The sequence below is a fragment of the Cuculus canorus genome, chromosome 1 (assembly GCF_017976375.1).
Source record: "Cuculus canorus isolate bCucCan1 chromosome 1, bCucCan1.pri, whole genome shotgun sequence".
NCBI classification, from domain to species: domain Eukaryota; kingdom Metazoa; phylum Chordata; class Aves; order Cuculiformes; family Cuculidae; genus Cuculus; species Cuculus canorus.
Window position 1 is genome coordinate 183,581,182 of NC_071401.1, and position 25,793 is coordinate 183,606,974.

Genomic DNA, 25,793 nt, shown 5'->3' on the forward strand with positions numbered 1-25,793 from the left:
TAGGGAATGTGTGTTGAGATCAGTGGTACAATACGGAAAAAGAGAAGATAACAAATTTGAGAAAAAGCTAGGTTTTATCAGATAAGAGCTTAGTTACAGGCCATAAAACCTGGAAGTAAATTGAAATTGTCAAAGTTTTCATTGACCAGGGAAAAGGAAGATAATAAAAAAACAGTAATAAAAAGGAGCAAAGACAATACCTCTAGGTGAAATTCTAGTAAAAAGACTGAGAACTTTCAATTCTATTTGCTCTCCTTGACCATGCAGCTCTAGTCAGAGAAAATCTTCAGACTTTATTACGACTGTATATTTTGTATTGATTTTGTATAATATTTATTAGTTACAGAATCTACACGGAAGTCTGTGCAACAGATTTTTTTTCTTTATTATTATTATTTTATTTATTTATTGATATTGTGATATATCTCCTAGTTCCATGGATTTGCCTATTTCCTTTTCTTAGAACAGTACATTTTAAGTACATAAGGGATTGAGAAGGTTTTAGTTTCAATCATGAAATAAGATTGTGCAGTGACTTAGGTTCTGTTGCTTCTCCCTGTCGTTTTCCACTTTCTTGGCAGTGTTTGGCAGATGAAAAATAGCGTGCTATTCAGTAGCCACCTTTAAGAAGGAGTGCTAGAACTGTTGATTTTATATCCCCACACATGGCAAAAACATGACACAAAGCTAGAAGGTATACTCAATGCTTCTTGCTGCAGCTCTGGTGGGAGAATCACAAACCCATTTTACTCCAAATTAAAAAAAAATAATGTTTCTTTAAATTACCCTTGACACAGATCACTTTCAAGGCCTCTGAGGATAAAAGTGGGGCATGGCAGGTATGGAAAGCAGTTGTAACCTCACCTTTCTTGGTGAGGCCATTTTATCCAGCATAAAAAGGAATAATTTGTATATGAGATTATGGAAGAATCCAGAATTTTGCATTCACAACTTGATGCTTTCTAACCCTAAGGGTGGCCGAACAATCCTTTCTCTCTATGTAAGAAATCTCACTCTCTTCTTACCTAAAAAAAATGGACAGCCTTGGGCAGGTAAAAATACATTACACATCCTTGCATTCACCTCAGTGAACCTCAGCTGCTGTCTACAAGAACAATTTTCAGTAAGAAGTGCCTGCCTGTAATTCAACAGCAGTTGTTCTTTTTCCCCATAGAAGTAGTTCCTGGTTAGAGCAGGCAGGCAAACACATGCATTCCTTTCACAGAGAAAAACATGCTCTCAGCGGTGCTCAGGTAGGCAGGCAACCAGGCATGAAACTGAAAACACTCAGGCGGAGAAAAAACAAGTGCAGGCAAATGCAGCCTCAAGTTACTGAAAAAAAAAAAAAAGAAAGATAAAGAGGTTGAAGTGCATAGATCAGATCTCAGATCAGCTTCTACTATTTTTTTTTTCATAATCTTAAAATGTTTCCAGCAAAAGCAGGAAGATAATTGAGTTATCCCAGCACTAACATTTCCCATTGCCGGAGGAAGGAGTTGCATCCTCATTGTACAACAGTGTAAAGCTTGTGACCCCTGTTCCTCAAACGCGTACACACACGGGTGGGCTGCAAGTCTTGCCAGCACAAGCTGGAGAAGCACTGGTTATCAACCCGGATCTCGGCAGAACTGAGATGCCTCACAAAGGCAGCTGAATAAACCTTTGTCATCTGAAGAATCATTAATAAGGAGCAATAGGATATTCTTTTAATAGAGAGCAGGCAGGGGATGATGGAAGCACCTGAGTGGAGAGGACCGGAATGGCCCAAAAGAAAAAACAGCAGAGAAAGGGACCAGTGCAGTGCTGGCCTGGGGTTTGCTCTGACTAGAGCAGCAAGAAATTGTATGCCTCCTGAGCCTTAAGATCCCTGACTAGTAGCTGCTTTTGGAGTGGAGAAGGGGGGTGAACCATTAATTTTGACACCCTTCATGTCACAAGGTAGTAGAAAGGCTGAATTATTTCATAATCCCATTTTCCCTAAGCAACCATCTCTGTTGAAAAAAATTATGGAGCCACCTGTATAGACATTTTGGGCAGCATTTCATATATCTGAGTTTTGGAGTGGAAGAAAGAATAAGAAATGCCTAGTCATGAGCAGAAAAGCGCAGTACTGGAAGAAGGAAAACAGGTACACTGAATGAGCTTATTCATCAGCAAATTACATGCTTGGCTGTGTGTCATGAAAGCCTAGTTCACCTCAAAGTGACACTTCGGTGTCCGCATTTTTTTTTCAAAGAAATGTGTGCTTTCATGTCAAGTTAGTTCCGTTTATGAGTCAAAAGAAAATATTTATTTCTGGCAGACACGCAAATATATTTTGGGATTTGAAAATCCAGCTGAAGCCTCTCTGAATCATATTACATATCTATTACTTTTCTTTCTGTCTCTTTCTCTCTCTTCCTTCTCTCTTGATACTGAGTGATTCTTATTTTCACAGACTTTGGGTGTCCCTCTGGTTTTCTGAAACAGGAAAAACAATAACTGTATTTCTTCTTTTTCTCCCAAGCCTAGAGATAAAGCTGCTTGTTTCTGTTTATTTGCTGATGTTTATACATATTTACGTGATAAAAGGCAAATGTGTGTCCTATGCATGTGTAAATAAATTATTGAGACAAAGTAAGCTAAGTGTTATCTTTTATTCTGAAAGCTTTCAGAGTAATGTGGATATTCTTATCTTGTGCAGAGGGCATGATAATGTCCATTATCCTCTGTAAGTTTTGTTCCCTGCACACACCAGCCTCGTGTTGTTCCATTGTTTCAGAGGACCATAAATGTTATCAGAGGCAGCAGTCAGCAAGGGGCATGGAGTTTCTCAGCAAGCAGGTTTTGAAATATAGAAATTTAGTCAAACCTCCTGATGAAAATTGATGGGAAGTCAAAACAGAGAACAGAGAGATGAGGTGGTGGGCTTATGGACCAGAGGACAAAAGAACTCTATGCCCCAGCCAGACCTGAGGACAAACTGGGAAATGTCAGGCCATAGTCAAAGACTGGGGACAATGTCTTCTGGATTATATATGGTAGCCTGACCCACAGGTGAGAGTTTATTTTTTTTGTGATGAGTAATTACTGTCAGATAAGGTATTGAAAACGTTTGCTGCCATCCAGTTAAGGCAGGCTTCAGAGCCAGTGGAGATGCCTCCGCTGTTCTCCTGTCTTCCCGGTGCAATGTTTATGTGAATTGAATTGGACAGAAAAAGAACTGGTTTTTCCAGACTTTCTCTTCTTCTGAAATCCAGTGATTGTCTGTAAGGCCACCCCATGTGTGGGTGTTGATCTCTGAGCTCTGTTCTCAGGGGCATAGTAGCAACAGAAAGAGGTAGTTCAGAAGTATTTGGCAAGCTATTATTTAGACAAGACTTATAGTCATTCTGAATGAGAAGCTAACTCACACTTTTGTAGCAAATTTCTGGTCTATTTTTTGTTCATCTGAACTCTTTCTGTGAATGCTCACTGTTATATCAGTTCAGGGCAAGACTGAACAGAGCCCAGTTAGAAGCATCAATGTGTCTTCTTACCATCAGCTGATGTAATGCAAAACTGTGGTATCTCAGATGCAGAAATTCCTACTACTACAGGGTTAGTTTAGACCAAGAGTCCACAGCCTCTCGAGAGGCAATTGGAGTCATCAGTGCAGCAGAAAGGAATGAGTCTGGAAAGGAATGAGCAGAAAGGAAGTGGTTCTGGTTACAGTGGTTCCAACTGAGACAGTTTTGGAGCTCACCACCATGTTTCCCAACCATGTTGGGTTTACATGGCAAGATTTTGATAGAGGGTATGGGGGAGAGCTGCAGGGGTGGCTTCTGTTAGAAGACACCAGAAGCTGCCCCCATGTCAGACAGAGCCAGATTCAGCCAGTCCCAAAACAGACTCGCTGTTCCCTATAGCTGAGCTCATCAGTGATGCCAGTGGTGACTCGCTATTAATGTATTTCAGAAAGAGTAAAAAATGCACACAGCCTCTGTCAGAGAGAGGAGTGATAAAAATGTGGGAGAAATGGCCCTGCGGACACCAAGGTCAGAGAAGGGAGAGGAGGAGGTGCTGCAGACACCAGAGAAGAAATTTTCCTGCAAACCCAGAGGGAAGCAGGTCATTCCCCTGCAGCCCATGGAAGACCACAGTGGAGCAGTTATCCGTACTGCAGACCATGAAGGACCCCACACTACAGCAGATGGAGATGCCCTGAAGGTAGCTGCAACTCATGTAATGTCCACACAGGAGCAGCCTCCTGGCAGGAGCTGTGGCTTATGGGGGGGGGGCGGCACATGGGAGAAGTCTGTTCCTGAAGGACAGTACCCTCATGGAAAGGAGCCATGCTCGAGTAGTTTTTGAAGATCTGCAGCTCATGGGAAGGACCCATGCTGGAGAGGGGAAAGAGTGTGAGGAGGAAGGAGCTGCAAAGATGGAGTGTTATGAACTGACCAAAACCTCCATTCCCCATTCTCTTGGGGTGAGGGGGTGGAAGAGTCAGAAGTCTCCCTGCCTTACCTTGACCCATGAGCTTTTTCATCACTATCTTTTCCCTCTGTCCTGTCGAGGAGGGGGAGTGATAGAGCAGTTTTATGAGCACCTGTCAGCAAATCAAGGCTAACCCACCACATTCCTGATATTTTAGATTCCAGGTGGTGCCTGGACATGTTCCAGGCAAACCAGTTTCCATGCTACTGGCCCAGTGCTGTATAAATATGACTGCATTTTATTCATATCCAAAGTGGCATTAGAAGCAGAATTTAGTTATGTTCAGGTGACACTGGGCCCAAGTAAATCCTACTGGATCTTATGTAGCATGCAGACGCAAGCTTGCCTTTCTTTTATTATCTTGCACAAGTACTCACTAATTTACCCACAGATTTTTTTCCAAATACTTGCAGTATCCAGTAGTGCAGAGATTCTTCAGAGAAAATACATAAAAGCCTTATGACACACAATGTAAATAAACATAGTTATCAAATATGTATTGAACTACAGTGAAGTTGAAGAAGAAGGCTTACAATTAAATGAAAAATAAAATCAAACAGAATCTAATAATTCAGTTACAATTTGAGTACCATGTCATATCATCTGCTTCATTTTAGAATCTCACTAGGAAAGTTAGCCTGAAGCAGGAAAGAAATAGTGTAACAATTAAAAAATGCTATTAGCCCAATCAGTATTTCAGTAAAGTCTAATAAAAAATAACTATTCTTAATTTGGGGGGGGGGGGGGGGGGAGAGAAACTGATGATGACATTAAGCAAAAGTGAAGGTCTGATATGGATGTGAAGTGGGCGTGTTACCTGCCTTGAGTTAGTTAGGCTTAGAATTTATTTTTTTTTCAGAGTTTTTATTTGTGCAATATCCCCAATGCACGTAACTAGGTGTTCCATGTTCACGCTGTAAGTACAAAACAGCTTTTCCCTGGGGATGAGGTATCTCAAACCCTGCAACAACTGAAAATACAAGAGAGGTCAAGGAAAGGGAGGTGAAATAGAAGTGCAAAGGACTATAGTCAGGACTACATATCTAATGGTACTTCAGCCCAAGGAGAGTCCTGAGAACCCACTAGCTCTTAAGAGCTGCTGGCTCATTGTGTAATCATAAATGTGCCCAATTTCATACAGTAAGCCACATGTAGAGGCTGGACTAGCACTCTCCTATCCCTTATCCCATTTTTCTCTCCAGTTTGGTATTATTATATGATATTTTTTTGTGAAAACGCTGCCTGGATTTGCTAGACTGAAAATGCACTAGCAGTTTGCCTGTACCTCAGGGATGCAACTTGCAGCCTTACCTTCTGCGGGGTTCTAGTTTGCAAACTCTACAGCTCTCAGCAGTCATTGTGCCATTCCTTACATCAACATGGACAGCACATCTGTGTTCAATTGGATATGGCAATAAGCCATTGAAGAGCTCCAAAAAGCCTTGTTTACTGTCTTTCAGCTTATACCATATTTTTCCATTTCTCACAGGCTGGCGCTAGGTCCTTTCTTTAAAATGAGTAGCAGTTAGAAAGATTAGCATCTCAGATCATGAAAGAAATCCCATTGCATAATATTTTCAGCCCAAATGCTTAAGAAGTGACATTGCTTTTTACTAAGAAATCATCTGAGCTCAGCACTGGTGAACATACAGACTGCCTTTGTAGATGCAGAGGTGCTTTATGTTTTATTCTTTTTTAAGTATGATTATGGCAAGTAGAGAAATGAAAATACTTCAGTCTCTGGACAACAAATTACTGATATATGTAATTTTCTGTTGACTTTGCTAACACGAACTTGCAGAAACATTATTGTCATTTCTGCCTCAGTAAGCAATCCAGTTCTCGATCTCACCACTTTGTGTGTGTTGTAGTTGTTTATTCAGGCTAATAGAGATTAGAGACCTATGAAATGCCCAATAAGATACCTCACAGTAGAAGGTTTCCAGTCTAGTGTGTTAAATAGGTTTGAACAGTTTCTGTATAATATTTAGCACATACTAATATAAAACTTGAGCATGATCTGATTTACAGATAATCCTTTAGAGTAGTATCATAAAAATGTATGAGCATATAAAATGAAAAGGAAAGGGAGAAGAGCATGTGTATCTTAATAGACCAAGTACACAAGATATTGAAGTATATATTTCATTGCTTAAGGCACTGTAATAACAAGAATTGCATTAAAAAAGGAATAGAATATCTTTAGACTAGAAATGATCGTCAACCTCAACTGTAAACCAAAAACAAAGTCAAAAGTATCACTTCTAACACCAAGCATTAGATAGTCCAACTGTAAGTATCAGACTTCTAATAAAAAGCAGATGTATTATTCACAAGACTCCCTAAAAGTCTGGCCAGAGGTGATTAATATGCATACACATGCTCAAGTATGCAGCTACTGACAGGTAAGCCCAGTATAAGAAACAAGAAAAAAAGAACAGCCGCAGTGTTCTGGACACCTCAGGGTAAAAGACAGATTTTATTGCCCTGAGTATTTACTCATCTATTGAGAAGAAACATTTTTTATCTTGACAGATGGAAAGAGAAGCTGAGGAACTTCTAAAGAGCACCATCATTGGTCTCTGAGCTTCTTGAACATTGCTTCCGAGAACATAAATGTATGGTCTGAGATTCATCTCTTCTGCGTTTAGCTCTTCATAGTTAAAGCACTTCAGTTTACCTAGGCTTCCAGATGATGATGAGAAAGAAGTTATCCTGAAGTCTTTGGAAATGGCTTAACTATACACTGAAAATGGAGAGCTCTCCAATTCAGACACCTCAGCTTTCCAAAGAGAGTTGAGGTGAATCCAGATGAAGGTCTGTACAACAATGCATTGTGTGCCCCATCATTCTTACTGCAGAAAGGATCATTCCCGTTACAAAACAGCATTCTCAAAAATTATGTAAGAATGTGTGCTTTAACTCCTATTCAGGTTTTTCTCCATTTTGGCTTCATGTCCTGTCTCTATAATCTCTGCTTAGGTTTTTGGAGCATAGACACTGCCTTTGTCTCTTGCTATAAGTACACCTTATCAGCATTGCACCAGTAATAAATTCTCGTCATCAACAATACGGAGCTTATTTGCTATTTTTTTTTAAAGACTCCACATGACAGAGGTTGACTTCCAGACTTAAATTAATTGTCACTTTTTCTGTAATACGGGCCCATTGATTCCAGTGAGAGTTCATTGATGTCAATGAGGTTACAGTTTAGTCAACAGGGTTGTTATAATGTTGTGTCACAGCAAAACCTTTCACTGCCTTGAAAGATGTCTTCATTAAAGACCTCTATTTTAGGTTCCCTGTCACACTGATTTCAAAACTCTATTTAATAAATGACATTTTTACATAAGAAATCAAAGGAGACTATATCTCCAGAGCTTAAAGAACACTCTTGTCACAAACTTGTAATTGTTCGTCATTATGGAATTGTCCTCTAAGTAAATAAATGTGAACTCAAAAGTAGTTTCTTCTAGTGCTTACAAACGTCTTTTGCATTTAGATCCTGAAAACACTTGGCAGATTGTTTTTGAAGAGAACAGGTTTTTATCTGTAGTTTCAGCCTTAATCCACTTCCTGCCAGTTTGAAAAAAGTATTATGGGGTCTAATCCTACTCCTGCTAGTTCAATGAAAAAGATCAGACAGTACTCATAAATGCACACACATTGCCTTTATATTGGCCACAGCTGGAAAAATACCCCTCTCTTTCATCTTAAGATTCTGTTCCCCTCCTCAGATACTGCATATAGGATCTAGAATGGAGTTCTAGGGCATTATTTACAGAAGAAGGGCAAAAAAACATTGTGTTGGTCTTCCATGACTGCTACCCTGAAACCCTGAGAGACTGAGATACTAAAAATAGCATCCATGTATGTGTAACAATGGGATTTTTGCTTGAACAAAACAAAATTATTTGTCTGTAAAAGGAAGCAAGAAATATTTTAATGAAGTTTCCACTGCTAAGTGTTGGGGGTTTCGTGTTGCCATTCCGCTCTTGGCAAGAGCTACTGTGTAGCCGTAATGCATTTCTTGCTTAACAGCTCAGCTGAGTAAAAATGGCTAGATATAACACAGTACATGACCTCCACAAATTCATCCCTTTTATGGGAATAAAGTAAAAGAAGTATCAATGTGATTACATCTGACATGTCCAAAAGATTTTTGGAAGAAAAGCAGCATTTATTATATTTGTTGGGTTTTGTCGCATTCTGGTTTATTTTTCAAGTAATGTGTAATATAGGTTTATAAACTATGTAAGGTGATGAAGTTTTTAAGGATTAATCTGCTCAATCTCTTAGCTACAAGCTAAAATGCATCAATTACTTGAGGACTGTCATGAATTTTTTATTGTCTTTAGTGTTTCTCCAGCACCATTTAGGGTTTGGTTCTTTACTGCAGCAAACACTTGTAATAACAGGAACTTAGCACCACTGATTCATTCCTACACTTTGATGAACTCTGTATTTCAGGAAATCTGATGACATTGACTGTTTTTGTTTCATGCTTTTTTTTAATTGTTAGAATAGGTGTGGATGAGATGAGTTACTGTCTTCCAGTCACCAGCAACCACACTCTAAAATGTGGCCCATGTTGTCCACTGAGAATCATACCATCCTGTCCTCAGAGAAGAAGCAGTGCTGTTCTCCCTGTGGGTTACGAGCAGCAGTGAGCAGTAAACACACTGGAGGTACAGGCCTAGGGTTGTATACCTCTTACATCTGCTCTCTGAGCTGGTGGGATGAAATCCAGTCTTAGTCTGGGGCCTATGTCAGCACAGCATTGAGCTGGAGCATATAACTCTCTTGAAAATGTGACCAACACGAGATGCCTCGCCCAACCTCTGCAGAGTCAAATCACCAAGTGGGAGGACCACGCATGTGGCTGTCCTCGTAGATATGTCTGTAATAATCCCTGAGGAACCACATCCATGAGGACCTCTTTCTTCTCTTTCGTTATGCCCTTTGTTCTTCACTCTCTCTGTGATGTTGTCCTCGGGTTATGCATATAGTGGCACACTGATTTATATGATGGCAGAATCCCAAAGCCTGTAGGCCACGATCCTGCAAACTGGAATTTGAGATTAAATGACCAGGCTTTAGTTCTTATGAATGAGAGGATCAGAGGTTACCAGAAAGATAGAATATTTTTTTGGCTGTGGATAAAACAGGAAAAGCAAAGTGGAGTAATATGAAATCAGAAGGGGAACATACTGCTATGTCCTGATTATTTACGCAAATGGAAATAGCTGCTTTATTCTCTAAGAAGCTTCCATTAATTTGGTCTTTTATTTTCTTTCTTGTGAGAGTTGACCTCCTGTGGAATTTTTTCTCCATTCCTTCCCACTCCTTCTGAGGAGGAATATGCCAGTGATGTACATGCATGCCTGCTTATTAAAGACGTAATATTGGTAATACAAAGTACAGATCTTCTAGCTCCTAAGGCAAATGCATTTAGTGGTGAATACTCTTGAGCATTTTAAAGAAAGAAAGGCTTGGAGAGAGGGCTTGAATTATTATCTGGCATATGAGCTTGTAATACCATGGTTTTTGAGTAAAAATAAATGAAAACACTCCTAATATTTACAATCAAAATTTGCCCTCCTTTGAAAGCAATGAAAAGTGGTTTAGAAGCTTTTTAGTTGTCTGACACCCAGAGCTGATCCAGCACAAGTAATTCTGAGATCTCACAGTCTAAGTTTACCAGCAGGGTGAAGCATGACCTAAAATGCACCAGAGGAAAAGCCAGCAAATGTGACAGGAGTTACAGTAATAAGACCACATGATTATTCATTCTCAGATGTTTGAACTATTTTTACTCTTTCTATGAAAATTATTATTAGTTCCATTTTTGTAGTACTAGAAGGACTTCTAAGTATGAAAATGATAAGAATGGTTTGTTCCAGTGTTTGGCTGTGGTAGTGGAGTAGATCCAAGCCCTGCCTACCACTGCCACTTCTTCTTTGCTGGCTCTAAGCAATCTCTCCTTCTAAGAAGGGTGCTGCGACTGCAGCTGTAGAGGAAAGCAGGGTACTGAAAAGAGTGACACGGCATCAAGGAGAAGCTCTCGTGTGGCACGAAGTGAAGTTAAGCAGGGTTCAAGGGACCAGTACAAATGTGAGAGCATTTCTGAATATTCTGAAAAAGGATGGGCAAAAGTAAGGACATCTCTTGCAGAAGATAAATTAATAGAAATTATGCAAATTGTCTTATTAAGTAATGTGCCTTATTATCACAAGGAACAACATAAACATCAGCTTTGATGGGGGTCTCCTCTGCATTCAAATATAGATTGTGAGCCAGATCACAAACATCAACTACTTAGAGCTGAGAGCGGATATTCATAAAAGAAGCTCTATTGGAGTAAGTGAAACTGTTGGTGCAAGTTAAAAGGCCAGAATCTGATCCTTATCAGAAGTTATATATCGCTTGAAAATACTACTTTTGAAAAAGCAACTCTTGAAATAAAATAACATCTCGGATTTTCAGTCCACAATGACCAATGTGTTAAGTCTCTGGGCTAAAAGTAAGTTTAAGAGTCCTTGCAATCATGAGACACCTACTCCCACCTCCCACAGGAGAGTAAAAGTAACTTCTGGAGATAAGTGTGTGCAACATGACACAACATACACAGCAGTAACACGCAGCCATACCCGTGACTTCTCTGCCTCTCATACCATGTAGCAGCTTGAGACTAGCAGATCATTTCTTCATTTGTTCTCTAGACACGCAGCTCCTGTACAGAGCTGAAAATCAGTGGTGACTCAGGGGGCAATTGTCAGGCAGCCCCAGTCAAGTTCATGGAGTAGTGCTCTGAGATATATAATCTTTTTGCAGCAGGACTGCAGCACTCACTCTCTTCTCCCAGGGTGCCTGCTCCCTCTCCAAAGCTATGCAGTTGTAGTGTGGGCACAAACAAGAAAGTACCTATAATAAGAAAGTCAAGGAGAAACAGAAGGAAATCAGTGTTCAATACACTGAAAACAACAAATCTGACAGCAGAAAAGGACAGAAGACTTGCTATATAAAGGTCTCTAAAAAGAGATTTATAGTCAGTAAGAAGCAAAACTAATTGAAAATGCATAAAAAGGAGAGGGTTTGGCAGTCCTCATTAAATTGTGCGTGTTGTTGTAGAGATAAAAGTAACACATTTTGAACCAAAAGGTTGAGTAGAAATTTAAAATCCAAGGACAAAATTTTCAGTGAATGGCACAGGCAAAATTAAGCACAAGGGTTGTCAGATATTGCTTAAAGTTCCTGATTGATTTTGACAAACACAAAGATAAATATATCGAATATAGTTGTACTTGAAGTGGAGACAGGTAGAAGCTGTTAGATTATTCTTTGATGCTCTTGTGGATCTTGAGGTCAAGCTGGAGAGAATTGCTCAGGAAATAATCTTTCAGCTATGGTCAGAGTGCTGGTCAGGAGGAGCTTTATTTGCTTAGGCATTGTTTACATCAAGGGGTCCAAAAACATAGCCTGCAAGGCTAAAAGAAATGGTCTGCATTATATTGCTTTTATAGTGTTTTCAATTAACAGCATGATTCTAAAGGTTCACAGCAGGTCAAAGAAAGCTGGTGTGTGGTTTAAAATGTTCAGGAATTACTGGTCTGGGGAATTCACTGCTCGATGGATAAGCAGAAAGAGACCCTGTTTGCAGCACAAAAATCGTTACTGAAAAGGCAATTTTTACAGTGCTTCCATGTGGATGTCTGACATAACACAGCATTTCGCTGAGAATGACACACAACCTCTGAAAGGGGAAAGTATTGTGCAGGCATAATATTAATGATTCAGAAAGTCTCATGTCACAACCCTGAGCACTGCAGTATCTAATTATTAGGCATAACGATTTGCACACAGGCTGTGCCAAGTAATGATGGCAGAATTAGACACCTAAAAATGGAGTCTGCCCTTTGGGGAAGGTCAGTGTAAGCCATTTGGTGGGTAAAAAAGCCAAAGTATTGCTGTAGGACTGAATTCCAGTTCCTTAGCAGAATCCAGATCCATGCTACAAGGAGGGCTACATGATCCAGGAGTGCATACTGAGCCATCATCTGTAGTGACACCCATTCATCTTTCAAAACCTGGAGAAGAGAAAGGATAGGATAAGACTTTTCTTCCAAAAGGCAAGTAATTATGTGCAGATGTTCCCTCTGAATTCTGGTTTCAGTGTTAGTGCAGTCGAACCAACTGTTGGAGAGCTGGGATTGAAAAGATTTTCTGCATGAGGATTTGATCTTCCATGAAAGCTCCTAAAGCTTTACCCACTGTTAGTGAGTGAAGTGTTTTCTCTATGTTGTAATTCAAAAATGAAAATTGATTCATTAAAAAAACTACAAGACTTAAGGTAGCTGTGGTTTTATTGCTCACTTGAAACAGTACAAAATTTCAGGCGTGGCTCGCTCAATATTTAAGCATTTTGTGAAACACAGGCTGCACAAGAAGAGATTGAGAAAATTTGTTTCCAGCATTCCCAGTAGCATGATTTCTTGGGTACACATGTGGGGTACCTATACTCACATCTCTCTAGGTGGAGAAGTCTCGCACAACCTTCCAAAATCCTTAGTTTTTACCGTTGGGCATCTGGCAAATTTTCCACAAAGCTCCAGAATTCTTAAAGAACACTGAAACTTTGCAAAGTTTTCTTTTAAAAATGTGATGGAAAGGATGAGTGTGGTCCAGAAGCTCCATTTTTGAGAGTTGCATGAGAAAACTCAGGACTTATGAGTAGTCTCTAAAAAGTTAAATTTTGAAAGGGCTCTGGCAGAAAGTCATTAAATGTTGTATTCAACGGAGAGGGAGATTTGTTTAAAAATAGAGAAAACACATGGAAAAATTGTTTATTACCTGTAAAAAAATGGTAGTAGTCAGCGTTATGCAGCTTGATGCCTGAATGACTGGTAATGAGATACAGAGCCTCACAGTTATGGGACATAAATTCAGATAGGAATGGAGTTAGCAGTGACAGAAAGTCATTACCATGCCATTGCAGTGTGCAAATGTTTAGAGATTCATTGGTGGCTTGATTCCAATTAGTAGCACACAAGAGGTCACATCACAAAATGCGGTATCAAAACTGGCAAAAGTAGGCAAACCCATTTCCACCCTTCATAAGATGCTGCTGTATTTCCATATCCAAAGTTATCTATTCAAATTCATGTCAAGACTCAAAGCCGATGCGATGAAGCATTCATTGATGAAGTCCACGCTGCACAATCTGATTAAGAGAGGACTTTAGTCTTCTAACCATTGGTCCAATATTTCTCTTGTGTAATAAGTGCAGATTTCCCTATTTAAATTATATGAACTATGCAAAGCCAAGCTCTTACCGTCTGCAGAGGCAGTGCCTGGCAGGATAAGGATTAAGTTGCCCATGAGCAGAGCAGCTCACACAAGCTTTTGGTTTCTTTGCAAGAAAGGGGATATAACTATGCTCAGTTGAAACAAATTACCCTGCCAGGAAACTTTAAGAGGATTGAATGCTATAGCATCCCGTCCTTTTCCAGGGTTTGGGGTGATTTAGTGCTGATGGAAAGCAGAATTGTGAAGAACCTTGAGTGAGCTGAGAAGAGGCTTTTGTTTTGCTACACTTGTGGTAGTGAATTGTTTCATTTTTCCTGGACTTATCTAAGCAAGCTCAAAACCCCCTGAAAATTGGAAAAAAGAGAAAAGACAATTATACCAATGGAAAAAAATAGTAAATGGTCCATTGCCGCTAGTAACTTCCACTGATGTGTTTTCTCAAACTTATTCTAAACAGAGAGGCATTAAAAATGACGTAAAAGAGGAAAGAGATGAATTTTGGAGGCAAAATAACAGTAGATGCCCTCAGAAAAATTATTCTCTTGACTACTAGCTGGAAAGGGACACCAAGATCCTGGACTCTGATAGATTTCTAGTTCCACAAAAGTTGTACTAAGCAATTATTTCTATCTTAAAGGGAAAGTTCTTAGCCTCACCCAAATACATATACATAGAGACACATATATTTTTCATATGAGGGGGGTGGGTGTGCATAAAAATATACTAGAGTAGTTTTTACTATTGGTTTAACCGATTTAGAGTCAGCATTAGGGAAAAATTAACTGAAGTATTTAATATTTGGCAGACGTCCCTAGACAGTTAGGCCAGTAACAGTTTCACACCGCTATGAGCTATTTTGTGTTTTTCAGCTTTGCCTAAAGGAGTTTAAAAATAATACTGGTTCATGGGTGGTTGTGTTGTCAAACAAAAAATTAGCTTGGCCTAACTGGCCAGAGCTGAGTGTGACACAATAGACTTTTTTCAAATAAGGTGAAAATACTTGAAGAAAACAAGTAATAAGGAGGAAATTGAAAGGTTGGGGATTTCTGAATATTTCCAAAGAGAAGAAAATAATTCTGTTTATTATTCCAGGAATACTTACAAAATATTTTCACTCTCAGTGTTTTAACATATTAAAAACCAATGTTATCTGACAGGACTAAATACGTGGAATTAAAATCAGAATGTTTTTTAGTTGTGAGATGTACCAAAGGGTAAAGTGAAATCTCTGCTACAGACTGGCTACTTTGTTTAGTGCTTTGATGGAAAAAAAAGCAGAACAAAGAGTTCCGAATTTGCTGGGAATCAATCCTGCATCTTGATTTGACCAGTAAACCACTGAACAACATTAGTGCCAGTAGTGGCTAAAACCACCGTCAGTCACAGTTTTACTGGAAAGTGGGAGCAACAGAATTTGATTCCCAAGTGAAATCAGCTGACTGATCTCAGTGCCGTGCCCAGTAGCTGCCACACAAAAAAGGCACTGCTGTCCTCACAAACTTCCACAGTGCTTTTCTGGTGTAATGTGATTTATACTTGGATCAGTTTGACCTGGTGGCTAATATATACTCAAGAGAAATTTAGGAATGGATTGACAGATCAATGTTTTGTTTGGACTTCACTGCTATTTAGCATAAGTATTGCAATGAAAGGAAAATCTGTAGGAGGAATTAATTACATAAAATTTTCAGCAATGTTTCTGGGATGAAACAGCAACACTGGAGCCAGACTGTACCTAATCGTAGTGCTAATAGGAAAATTCTCCCCTCCCTTCCACTGAAGTGATGTAGCACATCAGAACATACCCTGGGCTTCAAAAAGATGCATTTCAATCTGCTCCATAACCTGTGCTTCACAGCTCAACCCTGATATTAGTCACTATGCTGAAATTTTTTACTGAACAGTGTGTTCCTAGAAGAATGCAGATGTATGCACTGTTGTCATCTTCCACTGCTGTTGAGGTGTCTGGGGGAACAGAGAACATCCACCAAACAAGGACAGGTCAGGGAGACGGGTGATACTTAGCAGCTGCGTTTGGAATCATTTCCCAGGGAGGATGTGTCAAACCCTCATCCATCCTGCTGGGAATCAATGGATCCCGCAACTGGACTCTTTGCAGCCGACCTTGCATAGTCGATAAATCTCACATTAGTCTTGTTTAGTACCTACACTATGGGTTCTTCTGTCTTTACTATGTGCTGTGGCCCTCAGTTGAAGGCATTGCCCACCTTTCACTCCTTATGTTTAATGTGAAGAGTAGCTGAAGATGGTGGTACTTTTGAAGATGAGGCTTTTTGTATCCTGATGTTCATGTTGCTTCCAATTAATATCTCAAGTAGGAACTGCTGGAAATTCTTTACATTCTATTATATTTATACCTATTTATTTAAAATGCTGAGTGTCTGGGATTCAAGTGCATTCATCCTGGTTTCTATTTCTACATGATATATGACACACTTTCACTTAACTTTGTATTCTATTTCTAGGAAAGGATTTTCTGGAAGAAAAAGTTAAAAAAAAAAAGGGGGGGGAAAAACAAGGAGAGAAACCCTCTAAAAATTCTTATTCACAGGACCAAAAACTTTTAACTTAAATATTGGTACAAAACTAGGAGTGCATTTTCTTCCTCTGCTTAGCACAGGTGTTGGGTGAGCAATGCCATTTTGCTGATCATTTTGTAAGGATTATGTTGTGATAGTCACCAAAACTCCAAGCCTAACAGCTCCTTTTCCTCAGTCAGTGATGGAGATCTGGGAAGTAAGGCAAATTTTACCAGGTCCCACCAATAAATATTTGGACAGAGAAATAACAAGGGTAAGAAATCATGAATCAACATTGTGAATAATAACAGCTCACCATCCAAGTTGGCATCAGAAAAATAAGCTATTCTAAACCTGTCCATACATCTTTGAAAACTATATGCGGTTCTAGTCTTGTTTTCTTGTAAAAAGTGCTAAAGCATTGGAGAAGATTCAGAAAAGGGCAAAAAGTATGATCAAATTTAGGGAGTAGATTCTGTATGAACAGAGTAGGACTTCTCAGGTTGGAAGAGACATAAGGTACACAAGTATGAAAACACAAATAGCAGGAGGAGGGTGGCCAAAGATCACGCACCAGCTGTTCTTTTAAAAGGACCTGGCTGGGGGCATCATACGAAGCAAGGAACTGTATTCAGAGCACTCAAAAGGACACCGACCAAAGGAACTACCAAACAGTACTGAGAATGACAAAAATGTGCATGGATTTAAGGGGACAAAATAAAACCCATGGAAATGCTATTCACTAAGTATCACTAGTTACAAAGAAATTACAGTTCTGGTACTCCTTGAGGTATTTCTAAGTGGATGGAGGATGGAAGAGAATTCAAAGATATTATCATGTGGATTTAGCCTACTCTTTTTTCCCTACATATTTGTTTGCTTCTGGCCAAATTTTGGAGACTGAATCCTAGGCTAAGTGGAGCTTTGGTCTGACCCATTACTGGTGTTCTTTTGTTCATTTCTAAGCCTTGAAAGAGCTGGTCCGTTCATTGTATATATGTGTTTGTGGGAGCACGTGCACTGAAAAAAAATCTGTTGAAAAATTAGATCCTGACTATATAAGTGATATGTCATTGATATTTAGGAGAAAAGACCTTGGAACATTTGCTCTTAGGGAAGTAAATCAGGGTTGAAGGAGCAAAGATCAAATTCTTTTTTTTTTTTTCTTTGAGTTACTTTTGGTTTCACATAAAATAGAATGAAAAAAGGGGAATGCCTACATCAGGCCCCAGAAAATGCAAAGTATCTGAGTGACAGAGGAAATATATATACTTCCTGTAATGGTTTGTACCATCTTATGAATAATTATCCATCTAAGCACATATTCTCTGCTTATCACCATGGTGTCTTAAGCAGTTGAAATTCTGAAGTAATACAGCAAATGAATTCCATGTTAATTAGATATAGTATTCTTAGGACTAAAGATGATTTTCGGAAATGACGATGTATTTACTTTCCTCTGTCTCATTCTTCCAATCTAGCCCTGGATAATTTCACAATCACATACAGTGGTGTTTTAAAACTAGTGTTAGCTCCTAGACAGCAACTTAGATACTTTTCAAGTTGTACGGGTTGACTACATAAGGTCACACAGTTGATATGCTTATTTTGAAATTCCACTTGAACTTATTATCAGGAGCAATTTACATTATCTGTTGTTGGATGTAATGTTGAAATAAATGTCTAATTAGTGTCTACTTGCCAGAATTTAGTCACCAAGCAGCTTGGAAGATCTAGGGAACAGCTTTACAACAATTTACAGCACTCTTCATAGACAAGGACACCTTTTTGCAATTGTCAGATATAATTTGACATCGCTATAATATTGTTTTATGCATAGCACTTCTCTTTTTACCCTCAAACCAGGTATTTTCTGGTCTTCACTGACAGTATATTTTTATCTGGTCTTGAAGTTGAACTGGTTAATTGATATTTGCTCCCTTACAAGGTATCTGCCGAATCTTACAGCTAATCTTCATGTGAAGGGAATTAATTGATATCGGTTTAATCCCATGTCCATGACAGCACAAAGGCAGAGCTTAACTAGTCACTCCTCCTTTCTGGGGTGTGTGGTACTCCAGCTGATGAATTGTATTGCTAACATTAAATCCTCCTTCTGCTGTAAACATCATAAAACCCCACCAAATATATGGTAGATCTCTCACTGTGTGAGCATCTCTATCACAGAAGCTGGTGCTGGAAGCCTCAGTTCTAAGGTACTCCATAATGAGATATGATGCTACATAGTTAAAATTAAAAAAAAAAAAAAAGCCAAAAAAGGGTTTGGAAACACAAGGCAATGCCTGCTTCAATATATAGAGACCACATGCAGTGACTGTTGTGGTCTCAGTATCATCTTTGGCAGAAGAGGGCTTGGGCATTGGCAGGGGCCATGCAGGGTGAGGGCATACGCATTCGACGCAGAAGCCTGCTACCATGAAAATGGTTCTGCAAAGCTCCCTTTGCTTGCAGACTCTAAAAAAGGCCCATTTTTTACCTATGAATGTGGATGATGGCCAGTGCATTGTGAGAATCACCGAGATTTAGGTAACATTAGGAATGCCAGCTTGCAACTTTTGCATCAAATATATTTTTTCTGCTGTGTTTCTTTTCTTAGCCATAAAAAGCATTCAGTCCTTTCAGAAATAATTCACTTTGTCTTAAAAACAGACATGCTCATTTTTAACTCTGAAATCTGGGGGGAAAAAAACCAAACCAAAATAAAAAAACCTCCCCAGTACTATGTCTGTGTGACTTCGATGCAGCTGGTAGGATTCAACTGAGCCATAGCTCTGGCAGTTTAAATAGCCCTCCTACAACATGAACCAGACATCACATTTCCATGATACTTTGCACCTTATCAGGAACAGTTAGGATATTATCTTTTCCAATGGAGTGGGTGAGAGATGACAAAAAAAAAGATTTTTGTTACCTTTTGGGGTTTGATACTTTATGGAGAATGAAAACAGAAGGAATTTGGCTATATGGATCACTGTCTCCACTGCAAGAAGCCCAGAGGGTTTCCTCAGGCAAGTCTTTTAACTTTTCTATGCGAAAGTTCCTTTTCTTGACCGCTGTGTACAAAAGCCCACCTTCATAAATCTGTTTAAGCTTCTTGGATGAAAGCCCTGGCACACATTTAAAAAATCAAACCCCTGAATTTTATGAGAAATTTTGTATTTCAGAAACTGCAAACTCAGTCAGGTGCAGGGCCAATATTTGACTCTCTTGCACTGCAGGCTGGAAAGTCCAGGAGCAGTGCCACTCTTGAGAAGCAGATGCGGTGTTCATCATTCATAAAACCATTCTGGTCAGCTCTTGGAGGAACATTTATGGACCCCAGCGGGGACCATGTCCATCAGCACTGAGCAGAAGAGAGAACTATTGCAACAGAGCGCCCTTCACAGCAGTAAAAGCAGCTGGAAAGATTATTTGCTATTCTATGCACAATCTCCCTAGGCTGGAATAAAATTTGAAATAATCTATGTTATGTTCTGCATCTCGCGCTAACAGCAATATTTTGTATTATTAGAAATTACTTTTCCAAAATCATTAGGCTATTTTAAGACCTAGGTAAGGCTTCGGATTCATCATGATTACTGTTAGTGTCAGAGAAAGTAGGAATTGCTTTTCTTGCCTTCTCTCCTCTGCTGGCACATAATTCTGTGCCCGATTAGGTGGCTGCCTGCCTAAACGCATGGGCTGATGAGCAGCTGGATAATCTTCGCTGAGAGTCTCACCAGAGCAGCCTCTAGGGCTCTGCCTGCGGTTCCTGGAGAACAGGAAACAACCATTAGTGGAGAAGGGAAGCAAGAGGGCAGATGCATCATCATCCCACTCAGGTGGGTGAAGCACCAACCCTGCCCAGAGCGAGTAGGCAGCTGGAGGGTGGGAGGATAGACCTTGTCATGGAAAGACAGGACACCATTCTTTTAACCAACTCCAGTGCAAAAAAAGCTTGAACTCTGCCTGAACAACATGCTAAATCCACTGGGAAACATGATTTGTGTGCCATGCATAAAAAAAAAATATGTTGTGCTTACTTCTACAAAGATTGTTTAGTTTCCATGGATTTCATAGTATTTTCATTATTCTTTGGTCATAAACTTCCTTGCTTTTTGAATAAATATTACAAAATAAATTTTAATGTCTTTTCATTTATTTTACAACTCCATTATTTTCTGATATGTTTTACATGTTTGAAAGCAAAAATGTTTCTAGCTTTTCTTTTCAGCAAATAAGATGGGAGCAGACAACAGACCTAAATCAATGTAGTGTTTTTATTAAAGAACGAAAATTAATTCAAAGGAGGTGGAAGAGGGCACATGTATTTGTAACATGGATTTTAAAAATTGGTTTTGCATTTGCATTTATTTTTAATGATGTTTATGCCCTCTAGTGTCAGTAAACATTATTGCATTTAGGGTTTTGGAACACTGACCTTTTTATCCTTGGCTGCTTCTGAAATTATCGGTCTAAACTATTTGATATTTGTGAAAGTGAACATTTGGGGTTTATTTCTATTACATATGTCCTGTAGTTTTAGAAATTTTCTGTAGAGGTCATGTGGAGGCTGTGGTGTTTTTATCCAAAGTAAGCTAGTCCAAACATGTATTTTGATCTGTCAAGCGCACACAAAAATAAAGCTAAATTACAATTCTGTGATTATTTATTTTATCCTCAAAAATACATTTACTTTTCACTTGAAAAGATTAGTCCTGTGTTCAAAGAAACAAACAGAAGTTAAATAGACAGCATTGCTCTCGTTGGTTAAGATTAGTGAAGAAAATTCTCTGCTCGCATAAACAAAAAATGGAGAAAAAGTATGAGTTGATTTAATTATAATTCAGACCTTTGATTTATGAAATACTGCATCTTAAAGCCATCAAAACACAATCTTTAGTAGATCCAGGAAGAAGATAAACAGCTGATGATGCCACAAATACAGCCTCAGTTGTCTGAGATTTCTTGAATTATGGGGGTACAGTATCAGGTATATTCCACTCATCAGTTAGAAAAGCAATCTTGTTTTGGCAGGTGGATGTCCACAGGTAAGGTCTGACGTGGCCATGCTTAGGTTACAGGCTGGGCATCTGTAAATGTACATCTATTCATGCATTTGAAGTTTCTACAAAAGCTCAGCCTTCTGAGTGCATCTCGAGTTGTGTTTCATGCCCCTACATCTATCATGCAAAGCTATAAGAAATTCTACCTATGTTACTCATATCAGTACTCTGAAAGATCCAGTATTTGCAAGATAAAGGAATCCGCTGGCTTATTGTCTTCCCTTGCAGTAAGGAGTCAAATATGAAAAAGTGGTCTGTCACCTGCTGAATACAAACAACTGAGACAACCATGCCTTTAAATCCATCCATCCATTCGTCCCTGCACAGTGTCACTTAGTGAACAGATATCCACAGACTGCGAGCAATAGGGTATTTCTGACCTGCCTGGACTGCATCTAGTGAAACCCAGGCATTACTTTGATCACGTAGTTTCTGACTTGTGATTTGATAAAACTTGATTGACACATCTGGTTTGTCATGGCCTTTCCCCTTCCCTTTTTGGTTAATGAAGTGGAATGCACTTGACTGATAACAGATATCAGTACAACGTATCTTTTTGTTCACTTATCCAGAACATGCAATAGTGGGATGACACTTCTGATGTTACAAAATCAAATTGTCAGCATAAATCATAAATGCCAAAAGACTGACTCGAGCTTTGGCCACAATAATAGACATATGTGGAACAGACTATATATGACGCTACGAAAAGACAGCAACTAGGAAAAAAAAGCACATAAAGGAGAATATATTTGCAGTTACAGTCTGAAGAGCAATGAGACAAGCAGAGCAGCACTAGATAAAACCTTGAAATAGTTTCGTTTTGAAAAATGACTGTGAAAATTGCTTAATAAGATTCTGTATTTGTTGTGTTTCCATAACTGAAGGGATCAGATTTTCTGCAGAATTTAGGATTTGTTTAAGAGATCAAGTATTTTTTTTTCCACTTTGAAATACAAGCACCACAAAGCTACACTGCCTTTTGAAAATGGAATTATGTTCTTTTTTAGTTTAGACTTTCCAAGGAAAAAAACAGGAAGAAATTTTCCCTTTATTTTAGGTAATCCGCTTCCATTGGTGGTTTTCAGTGATGTATGAGGTATACATAAAAGTAATGTTTGATCCAGCAGGAGGAACTTCATTAACAATTCTGATCATGCCTACACAAGGAAAAAAATCTATGTCACTGTCCCAAAGGAGAGTAAAGCTAATCAAAGTAAATGTAGTAAAAACTGTTTTGTCACAAAAGTGAGCAAATATGTTTCTCAGCCTCAAATATGTTTCTCAGTGCAGGAAGGCTAATTTCTTGGAAGACATTATTTTTTTCTGACTATAATTTTATTTAAACATATGCAACACAGTATTTATCATCAGGAGAGAAAACTAATTATGTAAGAGTTTTTAATGTTGCAAAAGATATTATTAGCACTAAACAATAAACAAACAACATTACATTTGGAAAGTGTCACTGTACTACAACTGATTCAACCTGAAATAGAAAAATAATCAAAAGCAAGTTGTTTTAAAATAAGCAGAATATCCATCCACTTTCCATTTTGCCCAGAAAGTAAGAAAAACATTGTAAAATATCTTCATGTATCAAACAATCCTATTTTTTTAAATTTCATTCTATAACATTGAAATACCGTGAAAAGGCACCTCCTTATATCAGTCGGTAGGTCCACATATAAATACTGGAATGTTAGGGATGGATCAGCTAATAGTTCCTGTCACCGCTCCTAATGCATTAGTCTACACTTGATTCACATAATTATAGTGTCACATTATCAACAGGATGAACTATATCCCTGAGCAACTTCAAAGCAAATTAATTAGATACAGAAATGCCTTCTCTCCGCAGTAGCCATCAGTGGCAATGTGAGCTTAAGAAGGTTTAGCAATTTAGCATTTCAAGTGATAGACATCTAAATACAAGTGTAGGGATCTGATTTTAGAGATATGTCCAATAGTATTGGACATGCATTAATTTTGCCTTTCAAGATCTGCTTGCGTCAGGTGTGTGTAAATATATATTGCCTTTTAAATTGCTTTCTGTTGATACCCTTTGATTCAATTTAAGAAAATACTTGTATTGTATATGAAGGGATGAAATAAAGCAGTAACAAATGTTGTAAACCAGCAAATATTATCAGTGAACCTAGAACCTCTGCCTGAAGCTTCCCAGCCTGGCACCATGACCACTGCTTATCTCACTGCTCTGTCTGAAAAAAAAACTGGGGTTAGTTAGGTGTTAACATTCCCATTTGACAAAGGGACCTTGAAAGATCCTTTATCCACTTTCCTACCCAAAAGAAAAGAACAGGTGGGCGTGCATCACTCCTGACAGCTGATACTCAGCTCTGGCTTTAGGAAGATAAGCAGTAAAAATGCCTGTGTTGTGAGGTGCAACTGTTGATGTGAGGGAAGGCATGACTCTCTTTCTAGTATTTTTCCAGTTCTATATATCTTGTAATTAAGACTAGATATATTAATAATTTAGAAGATGGGCTACACTACGCTATGTATTTTTATCCAATCCTGCATGAAATGAAATCAGAAACTAATAGCATTATAAGTCTGAACAGGTAGAGGGATTTACTGGTAGAAATACAAATGTATGTTTTGCCTGTGACTATTTTACCTTCAGGCATGCTTCGTAAAGCAATGAAACATTTATTTTGCACAACATAATCTTTGTCAATAGTCTAAGACTTGGTTATCTATATTATATCTGCCTGGATGACAACTTATTTGAAAATTTACGTTAAACATCTGCCTTGTCTTACAAAATGCAAACCATTCATCTTCAGCTACAAGGTGATGTGTAATCCCATTTTGACATATGCTGATCTCTCATTTCTAGGAGGTGTTCTCTAACCCCATATAGATTCTCTATCATCTGATATCGTTATCCCTTTATCCCCTCCTTCTCGTGACTGGGTGAACAATTTGGACCATGTGACTTGAAGACTCCCCCTTCTTCTCTATTATTTTTCCAGTTCCTGCTGAACAGACAGGTTTTGTTTTCAAGGAAGCATTTTCCAAACACTGGCCCTCTTGTAGTTTTATTTCCTACCTTCTCTTGTGTTAATATTTTATAAATTCTCTGTAATAGGGAATGTGTTATCTGTCTGCTCACAAGCACGCTAAACTCACATGCTAGTATAAATGTTTAATAACAACTTAAAATCCAGCGAAGTTAAAGCTTGAACACTATTTCAAAGTAATTTATCTCTTTATTAAACTCTGTAGTAGGTAATTATATATTTGTCCTATAGAATATGGTACTCTACAGAGTGCAATGAGTTGATATCTTACTAAGCTGTCACTGGACTGCCTCTACATATTTCAGTAGCACTATGATTTTACTTGCTAGACAAAACAGTATCCAGCAGCCTAAAGAATTCTGAGCACTGCCAGGATTTGCACTTAGAATTTGTTTGGTTGCTTGCCTGTGGCTTGAGTTTTTTTTGTTTACTTTAGACTAGACCATGGAAGGGGCTTGTGGACGTCACCTAGCCCAACTTCACATTCAAAGGTGGCCTATCAATAGCAATAGGTTAGGTCAGCCACAGTTTTGTCTTACAAATTGCTGAAAATATCCAAGGATGGAAAGTCCATGATCTCGCAGGTGACTTGTTCCAAAATATGTACTACTCTCCTAGAGGAAAGTGCTAAATAAGCTTAAGCGAGAGAACACATAATTCAGGTTGGCATCTAACTTACCAAGTGGTCTCCCTAAGACCTTGCCAATGGGAAGTGATGAGTTCTTCCGATAACAGATAGAGTAAGGACTTCAACGCTGATATTTCTTTTTGTTAGCAACATCACTCTTTCTCCATCGCAGTGGAGGCAGCCTGAGAAGAGTATAGATGCCCACAGTTTGATGGACAGGGTAGCCAACATTAGCTCCTAATTAAAATCATGTGTGGACAACACTGGGCATGCTATGTATGCATATGTGTATAAAGTATTATTTCTATGCAGTGAGTATTATGTGCAAGAGAAGTAAAATCTATTGTGTAATTAAATCATTTTGAAATTCAGTACTTAGAAGAGATTTTGTCCTTACTGAGCATTTTGTTTCCTTAACCCAGATATGGAGACATGGTGCCGAAGACAATAGCTGGCAAGATTTTTGGTTCAATATGCTCCCTGAGTGGGGTCTTGGTCATTGCTCTGCCAGTTCCTGTAATAGTGTCCAACTTCAGCCGTATCTACCATCAGAATCAACGTGCAGACAAGCGCAGGGCACAAAAGGTGAGCTCCTAATTTTTTCCTCTTTTCTGGTGAGCCATGCATAAAATATGAGTTTCTCTATGCTGTGCATCCTCAAAGTGAGTATTTATTAGCAAAAGGACTACTATATGCTTGTGCTACGTGCCTAGCTCATGTGCCAGATGCAAACACTATGTTATATTTA

The 25,793-nt window shown here is 38.8% G+C and overlaps 1 protein-coding gene across 4 annotated transcripts in view; it reads left to right on the forward strand.

Annotated features, from left to right (window-relative positions):
- The window catches only part of KCND2 (potassium voltage-gated channel subfamily D member 2), a 268,704-nt gene that overhangs the window by 223,306 nt on the left and 19,605 nt on the right, over window positions 1-25,793 (forward strand). For all 4 annotated transcript variants that reach the window (XM_054056444.1, XM_054056445.1, XM_054056446.1 and 1 more), the window contains one exon: window positions 25,468-25,630. In XM_054056444.1, coding sequence (XP_053912419.1) covers window positions 25,468-25,630 — 163 coding nt within the window. The remainder of the gene's footprint in view (window positions 1-25,467; window positions 25,631-25,793) is intronic.